A 13,814-nucleotide genomic window follows, 5' to 3' on the forward strand; every position below is an offset into this window, starting at 1 on the left:
ATATAAAAAACAGGGCTAGGCGCAGTGGCTCACGTCTATAATCCCAGTACTCTGGAAGGCTGAGGCAGGAGGATCACCTGAGTTCAGGAGTTTGAGAACAGCCTGAGCAACACAGTGAGACCACGTCACTACAAAAAATTAAAAAATTAACTGGGTACAGTGGCACGTGCCTGTAGTCCCAGTCACTTGGGAGGCTGAGGTGGGAGGATCACTTGAGCCCAGGAGGTCAAGGCTACAGTGAGCTGTGACGGCGGCACTGCACGCCAGCCTGGGCAACACAGCAAGGCTGTGTCTCTCAAAAAACCCCACAATGTAACAGGCGTTCCAGTTTCCCATGGTCTAGTTCTAGCACATCTGGTGCCATCTGCTGGCTGAACAATATGAAAGGAAGATGGAGTTTAAAGCATCCTAAAACAAAAACAGTAGCCATCGAATAATACATACTTATGAAACATATATGAAGCATAAAAATAGGCAAAACTAAACATATTGTTTAAGGAATATCAGGAGGGACTGGCCATGTTTACTTCTTAAGAAGGGTGAAAACATACTTTCCAATCCTTTTAGCTGTACTTTCCCTTTTCTGCAACTTCAAGTTCTAACAGAAAACTGTGTCTTATCCTTTTGGAATTAACTCTAATTCTAGAAGTTTTATTTAAAATTTATCTGGCTCATCATTTCGGAAACGTAAAGTCAAGACAGTAAGAAGTTCAAGTCAAATGATGGCAGCTTGAGCCATCACGCTCATGAGCTGTTTATGTCTTCATTACCATTTCCTATGGATCCGCATGCCCCCAAACAATGCAAAATTCCCATCGGCAATTCAACAGTTTGAAAAGCATGTCACACAGGGTTGGAGAATGTGACAGGTGCAGCTGAGAAGCCAGGCTGGCATAGCACTAGCTGACTGAGGGACACGGATTCAAAAAATCACTCCTTTTTAAAAGCTTAGAGTCAGTAATCCGATTCCTTAGTTGCTTTTGAGTAGGATTAAAAAACAAAGACAAAAAATCACATAACTATGCTAACCATCTATAATATCAAGGGTGTACTCATCAAACCAACAAAACAGAGCTTAATATTCAAGTATCACTACATCAGATGGTTACATGAGACTTACTGTACATTTCTTGGTTTGGACCAGGCCATGTTCTGGGTTTCCTTCAATCCTAGCCGAAGACCATTCATTGCCCCAAACGCAGCCCCTGGTAAATCATAACAATTCACCCAGATAAGAGAGCTTTACATTAAAAAACAAACAAAGAAACTCAAAACTGCATAGCTACACTTCTGATTCTTTTTCATTTAATAGAAAAAGACAAATGTAAATATTAAAAAAAAACCCTGAAACCAACATTCTAACTGCTTTTGATTTTAAGCACCCTCAACTACTTGAACTGAGCACACTTGAGAAAAAAGTATGTAACACTCACCTGTCATGCAACATCCTCCGATCGTAAAGAAGGCCAGCTCAAATCTGCCCCGGGTTTTATTAGCTCCAGTAGGTAAAATAAACTCATCTGTATCCTAAAAGGATAATAATGAAAACCAAGCTGAGGGTCCCTCAAGATACAAATCTTGTAAAGTCATCTTTTTTAACATTTCAAAGTAGTTTTTCACAGAGAGTAAACCTTAAATTAACTCAAACCTATACTTAAATAAAAATAAAACTTTCTGCAACAGTAATACCTAAATCAAAGTGAAATGAAATAGGAAACACAGTTCTCAGAAGGGAGTCTCATTAAAGACTGTTTCCTTCATAACTTAAATCTGATAGATTTGTGCAAAAGTTAAGTTTAGAAAGGACAGCTCTAGAGAAAGGAATACTGAAAGCTATTAGAAGAATAGAATAGACAAGCAGTCTGGAAGAAGCAAACAACTTTCATTCTGTAGCAGCTATTTATTGTGCATCTTTCCATGTATAAAGCCAAATGTTCAAAAAAATGAGCAAAAACTAATAAAGTACAACAGTTTGGATCAATTATGCAAGGGCAAATGACCCCCTTTAAGAATTCTTATCTGTTTAAGGAGTATATATTCCTTTGATACTCTTAGAAAGCTACAGACCCTCTTTCTAGTAATTGTATACACAAACTGTGGCATGAACCCCTGGAAGGTCACCCAAAATACTAAGATTGAGAAATGACACTCTTAAGAGCAAAATATGGTTACCAATTTTGAAGAGTCAATACACCTTTATGAAAAACACACTTGAAAAAACAAACAAAATTCTATCACCTTGCTGGATTAAAAAAAAAAAACACACAAACACACTCATTTTTGGCAAGCTTTCCATGCAAAGATGGTTAAAATAAGCCACCAATGGCTAGGTCACACTCTTGGCAAAAAGACACATAGTGTGTTACATTTAACATAGTAAAGACCACTGACAATTAACATTCTCCTACATCCTTGTGGCAAATACTGAACGTTGATTCCGAAAAGTGTATTCCTGATCAGAAAACTGTGGTTCTGCCTTGGTTTTTTCTTTCCGGCATGTGTACACATCCTCACCAAAAATTGCAAAAGTAAACAAGCACATCCACTCTCATCACATAAGAACGGTCTGCTGGGCAATAATAAAAACTGAATAGATCCCATGTCATAGTATAATTGTATAGAGTTTTATAAATTTTGGGTACTTCAACTTTTAAATTAATGACTTAGTATTAAACTGTGCTTTTTGTCTGAATTTTTTGAAATGCTAGATTCAATGCGGTAACTAATTATCCTTTATTCTCAGGCCATGGTTCCTGAGAAGAAAAAAAAAATATACATCCTTCAATCCAGAAACAGATCACTAATTAAGAACAGAAAACGGCCGGGCGCGGTGGCTCAAGCCTGTAATCCCAGCACTTTGGGAGGCCGAGACGGGCGGATCACGAGGTCAGGAGATCGAGACCATCCTGGGTAATACAGTGAAACCCTGTCTCTACTAAAAATACAAAAACTTAGCCGGGCGAGGTGGCAGGCGCCTGTAGTCCCAGCTACTCGGGAGGCTGAGGCAGGAGAATGGCGTGAACCCGGGAGGCGGAGCTTGCAGTGAGCTGAGATCCGGCCACTGCACTCCAGCCTGGGTGACAGAGCGAGACTCCGTCTCAAAAAAAAAAAAAAAAAAAAAAGAAGAAGAACAGAAAACTTGGCCAGGAGTGGTGCCTCCCACCTGTAATCTCAGCACTTTGGGAGGCCGAGGTGGGTGGACTGCCGGAGCTCAGGAGTTTGAGGTCAGCCTGGGCAACACAGTGAAACCCCGTCTACTAAAACACAAAAAATTAGCTGGGTGTGGCAGTGTGCACCTGTAGTCCCAGCTACTTGGGAGGCTGAGGGAGGAGAACTGCTTGAATTCGGGGAGCGGAGGCCGAGATCACGCCACTGCACTCCAGCCTGCGTGACAGAGCAAGACTCTATCCCCAAAAAATAAATAAATAAATAAATAAATAAATGAAATAAACAAAAAACTTAAAAAAAAAAAAGGCTGTGATGAACATTATCAAGCAAGCACAACTGCATGTCACCAACTCATTCTCCTGCTAGCAGCAACTGAAAAATAAAAACATAACAAGGGTTGCAAGCAAATGTCCAACACACAAACAAGGTTGTTATCGAAGTATATTAATATGTTGAATGTAAGGAAGATTTACTAAAAAGCTCCTGTTAAACCTGTCCTGCTGACACTCCAGGACGCTAGTATTACTAAAATCCCCTAAGTACCAGAGTTTGTTAACACAGAAGATAAATCCAAGAATGGGTATCAATGTACTTGCTAGAGAAAAAGAAAAAAAAGAAAAAATATTTTTAATTTATAATTTTGTGTGTTTAACAATATGGATGTCAAAAATATTTAAATTTTCCTTATTTTTGTACCAGATGTTCACCTGGGCTAACAAAAAAATTTATTACTTGATACAATTAATGAGGATGTTAAGAGTAGCGATGATACAAAAGCATTAGTAAGAGAAACTACAGTACTGCATCAGATAAAAGTTGGTTAGGCACAGTGGCTCATGCTTGTAATGCCAGCACTTTGGGAGGCTAAGGTGGGAGGACTGCTTGAGCCCAGGAGTTCAAGACCAGCCTGGACAACATAGTGAGACCCTGTGTCTATTATTAAACAAGAAAAAAAAAAAAGCTGTTGCCAAAGTCACGACATGGTGAGTTGAAGGTACTATTTTATTTAAGATGTCTCTAACCTTCAAAAGTGTAAACAAAAGTTTGATAAAATGTAATTTCTATTAAGGTATCTTTAAATGTAAGGTTTCCTTAATTATTTCCAATAACAGATGAGGTTTACAAAACACTTTTTTAAAGTCTGAAGTCCCTCTAGAATTCCAATGGAAGATAAATGTTCATGATGAAGAATGAATTCACAAGTTTTTTGCGGGGATACTAACTATTTTATGTCTAACCTTAATAAGCCCCACCTAGCAATGCAGGGCCACAATGATACTGAATTTGTAACTAGATCTAGAGTACAACCTCTAAGTGTAGATTCAACATTAAAGCAAAATACATGTAACTAGTTTTGAAATTTTGAGTAAATTGACAAAGGGGCACTTTTAAAGCAAAAAAATCAATGAACACCCAATGTTAAAATATAACATTTGAAAACATTTCAAAAATAATGAAGCTTTAAACTGGCAAGGTCCAAATCATCAACTTGCTTCAATTTGAACACTTAACACAAACAAGAAATGCAGCCGCTGTCAGATGCTGTTAGTGATTCAACTCTGAAATAAAAGGTTCTAACCATAACTCTTAAATAAATAATAATAATAAAAAAGCCAGGCATGGTGGCTCACGCCTGTAAATCCAGCACTTTGGGAGGCCAAGACAGGAGGATCACTTGAGGCCAGGAGTTAGAGACCAGCGTGGGCAAACAAGCCAGATCACATCATCTCTACAAAGAATGTGAAAAAAAGAATTAGCCAGGCGTGGTGGTGTTCACCTGCAGCCCTAGCTACCTGGGAGGATGAGGTGGAAGGACTGCTTGAGCCTAGGAGTTTGAGGTTACAGTAAGCTATGCTTGAGGTTACAGTGAGCTATGATGCTGCTGCTGCAACTCCAGCCTGGGAGACAGAGTGAGACTTTGTCTTTTAGGAAAAAGAGAGAGAAAACAGAGTTACTGATATGTATCTCATGCACCATATAATTCACTTACTGAGTGTACAATTCAGTGGTTTTTAGTATATTCAGAGTCATGCAACAAAGACTACAATCAATTTTAAAGCATCTTCATCACCCCCCGAAAAAATCACATACCCATTAGCAGTCACTGCCCATTTACTCCCAACCCTTGGCAGCTACTAATCTACTTTCTTGTCCATATATTTGCCTATTCTGGACATTCCATATAAATGGAACCACACAATATGTGGTCTCTTGTGACTGGCTTCTTTCATTTAGGAAGTTTTAAAGGTTCATTTATATTGTAGCATAATTTAATACTTCTTTATTGCCAAATAATATTCCATTGTATGGATATGCCACATTTTTTTATCCATTCATCAGTGGATAAACATTTGGTTTGTTTCCATTTTTTGATTATGAATAATGCTACTAGGAACACTCGCTCACAACTTATGTGCGCAGAGGTTTTCAATTCTCTTGAGTATGGAGTATACGTAAGTGAAATTGTCAGTCATAAGGTAACTCTATTTTTAACACTTTAAGAAACTGCCAGACTTTTCCAAAAGCAGCTGTATCATTTTACGTTTCCACCAGCAATGTACAGAAACCCAATTTCCCTACATCCTCAACAATATGTATTATTTTCTTTTTGATTGTACTGATCCCCATGGGTGTAAAGAGGTATCTCATTGTGGTTTTATTTCTCTAATTAATGTTACTGATCAGCTTTCATGTCACTATTAGACATCTCTACATCTTCATAAACGTCTAATCAAATCCTTTGCCCATTTTGTAATTATTTTTTACTAATGTTTTAAGAGTTAAAAAAATTAAATATTCTAGATATAAATTCCTTATCAGATACATAATACACAAATATTTTCTCTCAATCTGTGGATTGTCTTTTCCCAATTTTTTTTTTTCCTTTTGAGACAAGGTCTCCATCTGTCACCAAGGCTGGAGTTAAGTGGCTTGATTACGCTCACTGAGACTTGACCTGCTGGACTCAAGTGATCCTCCCACCTTAGCCTCCCTAGTAGCTGGGACTACAGGTGCACACCACCACACCCCGCTAATTTTTGTGATTTTTTTGCAGAGATGGGATCTTCTTATGTTGCCCAGGCAGGTCTTAAACTCTTGGGCTCAAGTGATCCTCCCGCCACAGCCTCTCAAAAGTGTTGGGATCATAGGTGTGAGCCACTGCACCAGGCCTTTTTCCATTCTTTTTTTTTTTTTTTTTTTTTTTTTGAGGCAGAGTCTTACACTCTCTTGCCCAGGCTAAAGTGTGGTGGCGTGATCTCGGCTCATTGCAACCTCTGCCTCCCAGGTTCAAGTAATTCTCCTGCCTCAGCCTCCCAAGTAGCTGGGATTACAGGCGCCCAGCACTGCGCCTGGTTAATTTTTGTATTTTTTAGTAGAGACGGGGTTTCACCATGTTGACCAGGCTGGTCTCAACTCCTGACCTCAGTTGACCCACCCGCCTCGGCCTCCCAAAGTGCTGGCATTACAGGTGTGAGCCACTGCACCCGGCCTCCATTCTTGTTGGTATTGTCTGAATCACAAAATTTTAAAATTTTGATTAAATACAATCTGTCAACATTCTTTTTATCACTTGTGCTTTTGGTGTCACATCCAAGAAATCACTGTCTAATCCAAAGTCACAACTACTTGTGCCTATGATTTCTTCTAAGAGTTTGACAGCTTTAGTTTACATTTAAGTCTTTAATTCACTTGGTGGTAACATTTTGTATATGGTGCAGGGTTAGGGTTCAACTTCATTCTTATGCATATGGGTTCCAGTTGTCCTAACATCTCCCCTGACTTATCTTGGCATCCTTGTTGAAAAGCAACGCCTTTCTTCTGGACTCTGTATTTCATTAATCTATGGATTTATTCTTATGTTACTATCATGATGTGGTTCTGTAGAAAGTTTTGAAATTGACAAGTTCAAGTCCTCCAATTTATTTTCTCAAAGTCATTGGTCATTCAATGTCCCCTGAATTTCCGTACGAAGTTTAGGATAAAAGCTTGTCAATTTCTGCAAAAAAAGCCAGCTGGGATTTTGACAGGCACTGCACTAAATCTGTTGGTTAATTTGGTGAGTACTGTCATGTTAATATTAAAATTTTCAGGACCATAGCATGTGTCTTTCCACTTAATTTCAATAATGTTTTATAGTTTTCAGAATATGTTTTGCACCTGGTCCATTTATTTCTAAGTATTTGCTTTTTAATGTTATTGGTAATGAACTGTTTTTTGTAATTTCACTTTTGTAGTGTTCACTGTGACTGTCTAGAAACATATTTATGTATATTGAACTTGTATTCTGCAACTTGCTGAACTCGATCATTAGTTTTAATAGATTTTTCTGATTTCCCTTGTGATTTTCTATAGATAAGATCATGTCATTGGTAAACAGATAGTTTAACTTCTTTTTCAACTTGAATGTCATTTCATGTTCTTGACTAATTGCCCTGGTCAGACAATGCTGAATATAAATGAGAGTAAACATACTTACTTTGTTCTTGATCTTAGGGAGAAGGTATTCAGTCTTTCACTATTAAATTATGTTAGCTTTGGATATTCTCTAGATGCCATTTATAAGGCTGAAGCCCCTTCTGTGTCTAGTTTTATTTATTAATTTAGAGATAAGGTCTCACTCTGTTGCCCAGGCTGGAGTGTAGTGGTGTGATCTCAGCTCACTGCAAGTTTTGTCTCCAGAGTTCAAGTGATTCTCGTGCCTCAGTCTCTAAAGCAGCTGGGATTACAGGTAGACACCACCACGCCTGGCTAATTTTTGTATTTTTAGTAGAAACAGGGTTTCACTATGTAGGCCAGGCTGGTCTCAAACTCCTGGCCTCAAGTGATCCGCCCGCCTCACTTCCCAAAGTGCTGTGATTACAGGTGTGAATCACTGCGCCCAGCCTAGTTTGTTTTTATAATCATAAATGGGGGTGTTGGATGTTGTCAAATGATTTTTGTGAATCTACTGAGATGAGCATGTGGTCTATATTCTTTCCTTGATTGCTTTATTATAAATTGATATGGCACAATACATTAATTTTCAGGTGTTAAATCAACCTTGCTTTCCTAATATATCCAAGATATATTAGGAAATAAATCTTGGATTTAAAAAGATACTCTTTGGAACTTTTGATGCTTAGTCAAAAGAACCCTGATATTGTAAACTGAGCTTTAAAACACACTTTGTCTATAATCCCAGCACTTTGGGAGCCCGGCCAACATGGGGAAACCCCGTCTCTATTGAAAATACAAAAATTATCCAGGCACTGTGGTGGGCACCTGTAGTCCCAGCTACTCGGGTGGCTGAGGCAGGAGGATGGCCTGAATTTGGGAGGCTGAGGTTGCAGTGAGCAGAGATCGCGCTACTGCACTCTAGCCTGGAGGACAAAAGCAAAACTCCATCTCAAAACAAATGAACAAACAACAACAACAAAAAAACCCCACACACTTTGTAATTAGGTACCCCAATACTTTATTGGGGTGCTTTCAAAAATTAATTCTGCTCTGGTTTTAAAAAAATAAGCCTTTGAAGGTAGTTAACTGATTTCAGAGAGATGCAGGCCAAGCTCCTAGTGTTTGTGAGGAAAAAAGGGTAAATGGAGACCAGAAACTTACTGCCTCCAGAAGTGCATGTCATAGTTCAAGTCAGCATAGCACTTGGCGTTTTTTTTTAAATGGTAAAATAATGCACCAAACTAGTAAAATCTTAATCTTACCTGCACGAGGTATCGCGGATCCACATTTAAATAAGGAGACAGAGGGTTCATACCAGTTACTAGAGAGAAAACAAAATGTCACATTGCAACAACATTCTTTAAGTTAATTCGGTTAGAGTTAATCCAGCTCCTGATTGTTACATGTGTTTGCAATTTTTATAGGCTCACTGAAGGCGAAAATTTTTTCCCATTTTATCCTCCCTGTCAGTTTGGGGGCTGACTCAGGATATCCTCAGACCCTCAATCCCAAACCAGGTTTTCCACTGGTGGCTCAGGCTTTTACACCAGGTAAGATATTTGCAGTGTCATAGATCAGATTACTGAACTTACAGGAAGTGTAGCCTAGGCCATTTATAGTTAATTTCTTTCAATTTACTAGAAGAATGCTTGGTGACTATGTAAATTGCAAAATAAGACTGAGAAAAGACTAATCAATTCCATGGGGAAAAGAGTGGTTGGGTTGGGTTTTCTGCCTATGTACATGTTGTATGTAAGTATTTCAAGGCAGTTCCTTCACATATTACTATTAAGGATTGATTTACTGTGGCAAGGGTGAGAATCCTTGGGTCATTACCATAGGTATGTGGGTCTGTGCAAAAGAAAATACAAACTTTCAGAGGGCCAGACCTGAATTCACTAACACTGAAAACAGTAAAACCTATCAATCTTTGGATTCTTCTGTATTTCAGCAGTTAATTCACAAATATATGTATCACCTATGCCTCTGATCTTTTCATCAATTATAAGTCCTGTTTATTCTATTTTCATCACCTATTTTGAATTGTTACTTATCTCTATTGCTACCAGCCTAGTCCAACCATCATATCTCACAGCAACAACTTCCTACCTAACTCCTTGCTTTCTCTTGCCCCTTCAACTCACAGTCTACATAGCAACTACAGTGATTTTTCTTAAGAAAATCCAAACTCCTTACCATAACCTACAAAACCCTACATTAGCTGTCATTCCCTACCTCTCTGATTTCACAATCGTCAGCTGATTCAACTCCCTTGTAACTATGAAGACAGAGTGGCCTAAGAGTTGTTCCTTAAACATACCAAATTTGTTTTGTTTCAGGACATTTGCACTAGCTAATTTCCTGGATACTTGCCTCCCAAGCATTTGTACTATATTTGGGTCACAGCTCAAATGTCAACTCCCTTAAGACGTTTTCCCTAACCCGTTCTAAAATGGCATCCTGCTTCCATCACAATCTCATGACTCTGCTTTATTCCCGTTTACAGCCCTTACCACTAACTGTAATGTTTTAATTTATGTTTGTTGGCTTACCTCAGTATTATGTAAGCTCTGTGAGTGCAAGAGTCTTTTCAAAACAAAACAAAACAAAAAAACACAAAAAAACCACTATAGTCCTGCCCCCAGAAAACTAGCTAGCACATTGTAAAAGTTTAGTAAATGGTGTTCATTCCCTGGTCCCTCAATTTACCTTCAAATCTTAATCATATTAAGGTAACAATATTGTCACATTAAGGAAGCGTATGCCATTTGTGCTCTGAAACTCAGAGATATTAAGATTAATATGAAACTGTGTTCTAAACAGGTAGAGTGGTAGCTCAGGCCTAGGAACCCCAGCACTTTGGGAGGCCGAGACAGGAGAATGGCTTGAGCTCAAGAGTCTGAGACCAGCCTGGGTAACACAGGGAGATCCCATTTCCATAATAAGTTAAAAAAAAAAAAAAAATTAGCCAGGCGTGGCGGCACGTGTCTAGAGTCCCAGCTACTTAGGAGGCTTAAAGGGGAGGATTGTTTCAGCTCAGACGTGCGAGGCTTCAGTGAACTATAATCATGCCACAGCACCCCAGCATGGGTGACAGAACGAGGTCCTGACTCTAAAAACAGAAAAAAACAACAGAACAGAACAGAACACCTTGTGTTGTAGATTCCGTTTTTTGACAAAGGTGACACCAGGGATATGAAAGGTCTTTTCTTTTATATTTTTTTTGCGCTAGTCAGTCTGAACATATTTTGTTGTTGCTGTCCTTTAATATAAAACACCTAGAAAAATATTACAAGGATTCTCTAAAAAGAAAGTACTTTCGTAAAGGCTTTATCCACGACCAACTGCCTATCTTTAGGTCCAAGTTCTATTTATCCAGTTGAATAACCACAGTTACAAAGTACCAAAGTTCTGGAATACATATTCGCAAGACTGAGGAGAGGCAAAGGCAAGGAATTTATGCCTCTGTATCCTTTATGTTGTTGCTTATTTCCTTTCCTATAATTCTTACGTGGCATATATATCACCTTTAAAGTTCAGCTTACTTCCTAGCTCCTAGAAATGGTTTCCCAGCCTGTCCCAAGTCATACTTATTTCTCACTTACATGCAATACTACTGAATGTTCTGCCCTAACGGCTACTTGGGGGTTCAGAATACGTCGCTGTGTACTAAAAAGTTAACTACGGCTTGCTATTTGGAATACATTTACTCCCAAAGCTGGGCTCTACTCTTAATCAAGGGCCAATCACACGGCCCACCACACAAAAGACACGAGGCTTGGATATAAACCTAAGAAAACATGCATCATCTCGCGAGTCCAGGTCAATCACGGACAGCTTCTCCGGGAGATCCGTGGCCCTTTTTAAGGCCTTTCGATATTGAAAGAGCAGCCATGCAGACACACTAACCCCACCACTAGTGCTGAAGCTTGTAAATGCCAGAAAGGAAAAAAAACATAAAACATGGGACGCGCAACTTTAGTGAAGACGCAAGAACCAGTCAGAAATAATCGCAAGGTAGGCCCCATACTTACGCGGGACGCCAGCCAAATCCGCGTGCGAGTAACCTGCTCCGCCGGCTCCGAAAAAGCCGGCCAATCCCCCTGTGGTTTTGTTGCCGCTTCCCCCGCCTCCTTCCATGGTATCTCAGCAAACCGAGTGGTTCCCGCCGCTGTCTCGAGTCTGGGTGGTCCGCTGGGCCGTTGCTCCTCAATAACAGCGGGTAACCCCCGCGTTGCTAGCGCCTCCTTCACACGCTGACCTTCCGGGCGCCGGTTCCCCCTAAGCGCCGCGCTTCCGCTTTGCGGCAGTGTGCGCCCCGGAAGCCGGAAGCGCCTGACGGCAGCTTTCCGGTGGTGGGAAAGGGAACGAATCACGAATCAAAGCGGCGCATTCTGAGGCAGGTGGGGTGCCAGTGGAAGAGGGACTGCAGGAGACTGTTTACGGCCTGACTTTGGAGGCCCGCGGTCAGCAACTGCAGAAGCAGGAAGCAGCGGAGAGGGAATGGTGCGGGGAGGCGCGGAGAAGGAGGTGCAGTCCATCCCTCTCACGGTTAGTGAATGAGGCTCTCCGCCCGGGCCGGCCCGGGGACAGTGCGCTGCGGGTCCCAGCATGAATGCGGGCCCCGGCTGTGAACCCTGCACCAAGCGACCCCGCTGGGGCGCCGCTCCAACTTCGCCGGCTGCTTCGGACGCCCGGAGCTTTCCCAGCAGGCAGAGGCGCGTCCTCGACCCCAAGGACGCTCACGTGCAGTTCAGGGTCCCACCGTCCTCGCCAGCCTGCGTCCCAGGGCGGGCGGGACAGCACAGAGGCAGCGCCACCTCGCTTGGTACGTGGGAAAATAAAAATATTTGTTCTTCGCCTCGGCCGGAACCTTCTGGTCTCAGTCTGAGGACCCAGGGGCTCCAGTCACTCCTTTCTGGTCTTGTGTGCATTATCATGCTGAGGTCCACTTGCTGAGCTACCAAAGCCACTAGTGGGTGAATGGGGCCGCATTTTTCCCAGTGCTATTGTTGTGAGAAACTGATGAGCAGTCACTCACAGGGCGGAAAATGGCAGGAGACTCCACCACCTGTTTGCTTCTTCAGGTTTGATTGAGAAATTGCCTTAGTCGTCAAGGAGATGTAGTTGTGTATGTGAAACAGTAGGGCCCTTTGGCCTCTAGATAGGAAGAAAACAACTTCACTTGTTCAGATTCTGGGTCCCAGGGTGCAGAGCTGTTAGTCTAAGCTGGCATTGTACCCGTCCCTGGCATGCAGTGTTGAACAAGAGAAGCTTGGCCTCTGCCTTCATACCTTAAAATCTATCTGGAGAGAGAGACAATAGCAAAAGTTAGTATAATAAAAGGTAATGGATGTTCTGATACATGAAGGACAGATTGTTCTACCTAACCTAATTTATGGGATCGAAAATAGTCCTCCAGAAGATGAGATGCTTATTCTGAGGAGTTTAGAATGAGTAGAAGTTAGATGAGGAGGAAGTGAGTGAGTGTTTCAGGAGTGCAATTGAGGCCGGGCGCGGTGGTTTACGCCTGTAATCCCTGCACTTTGGGAGACGGGGGTTGGTGGATCACCTGAGGTCAGGAGCTCAAGACCAGCCTTACCAGTGTGGTGAAACCCCGTCTCTACTAAAAATCAAAAAAAATTAGCCGAGCGTGGTGGCGGGCGGCTGTAATCCCAGCTACTCGGGAGGCTGAGGCAGGTGAGGCAGGAGAATCGCTGGAACCCGGGAGGCGGAGGTTGCAGTGAGCCAAGAGGGCACCATTGCACTCCAGCCTGGGCAACAAGAGCGAAACTCCGCCTCAGAAAAACAAAAACAAAACAAAACAAAAACAGAAGTGTAATTGATACATAGAGTGAACGCAGGAGAGTGAGAGATGAGGCTGCAGGGTGGTACAAAAAAGTCAAATCAAATTGGATATGTAGACATTGCTAAGGATTTTGAGATTTAAGGGCATTGAGAAGCTACTCAAGGGTTTTTAGGAGGGGAGTGATTTGATTAGACTTATTTGTTGAAAAGTCTGTGTGGCTGGTGTGTGGACAATAAAGAATGGATTGGAAAGGAACTCAAGTGGAGCCTCAAGACTCAGTTAAGGAGCTAATCTAGGTTGGAAATAATTGTAACTTAGACCTGGATGCTGGCAATAGGGAAGGGGATGGATTCATGAAAGAATAGGATGCTTGAGAAGAAATATTTCTGTGCTGGAAAAG

At 41.3% G+C, this 13,814-nt stretch overlaps 2 protein-coding genes across 8 annotated transcripts in view; one reads left to right on the top strand and one right to left on the bottom strand.

Annotated features, from left to right (window-relative positions):
* Positions 1 to 11,868, bottom strand: part of TIMM23 (translocase of inner mitochondrial membrane 23 homolog (yeast)) — a 31,812-nt gene extending 19,944 nt beyond the window's left edge. Inside the window, 4 exon segments of one of the 2 annotated variants that reach the window (NM_001190973.2) lie at positions 1,121 to 1,205; positions 1,434 to 1,527; positions 8,868 to 8,926; positions 11,640 to 11,868. In NM_001190973.2, the coding sequence (NP_001177902.1) occupies positions 1,121 to 1,205; positions 1,434 to 1,527; positions 8,868 to 8,926; positions 11,640 to 11,745 (344 nt within the window). In that variant the 5' untranslated portion in view covers positions 11,746 to 11,868. 2 annotated transcript variants of the gene reach the window in all.
* The window catches only part of PARG (poly(ADP-ribose) glycohydrolase), a 134,919-nt gene continuing 132,569 nt past the window's right edge, over positions 11,465 to 13,814 (top strand). For 3 of the 6 annotated variants that reach the window (XM_015147031.3, XM_015147034.3, XM_015147035.3), the window contains exon 1: positions 11,943 to 12,433. In XM_015147031.3, the coding sequence (XP_015002517.3) occupies positions 12,217 to 12,433 (217 nt within the window). In that variant the 5' untranslated portion in view covers positions 11,943 to 12,216. Of the gene's footprint in view, positions 11,623 to 11,942; positions 12,434 to 13,814 lie in introns of those variants that run through there. The other 3 variants (XM_015147032.3, XM_077946365.1, XM_015147033.3) reach the window with 2 other exon arrangements.

Source organism: Macaca mulatta, chromosome 9 (assembly GCF_049350105.2).
Source record: "Macaca mulatta isolate MMU2019108-1 chromosome 9, T2T-MMU8v2.0, whole genome shotgun sequence".
Lineage (NCBI taxonomy): Eukaryota > Metazoa > Chordata > Mammalia > Primates > Cercopithecidae > Macaca > Macaca mulatta.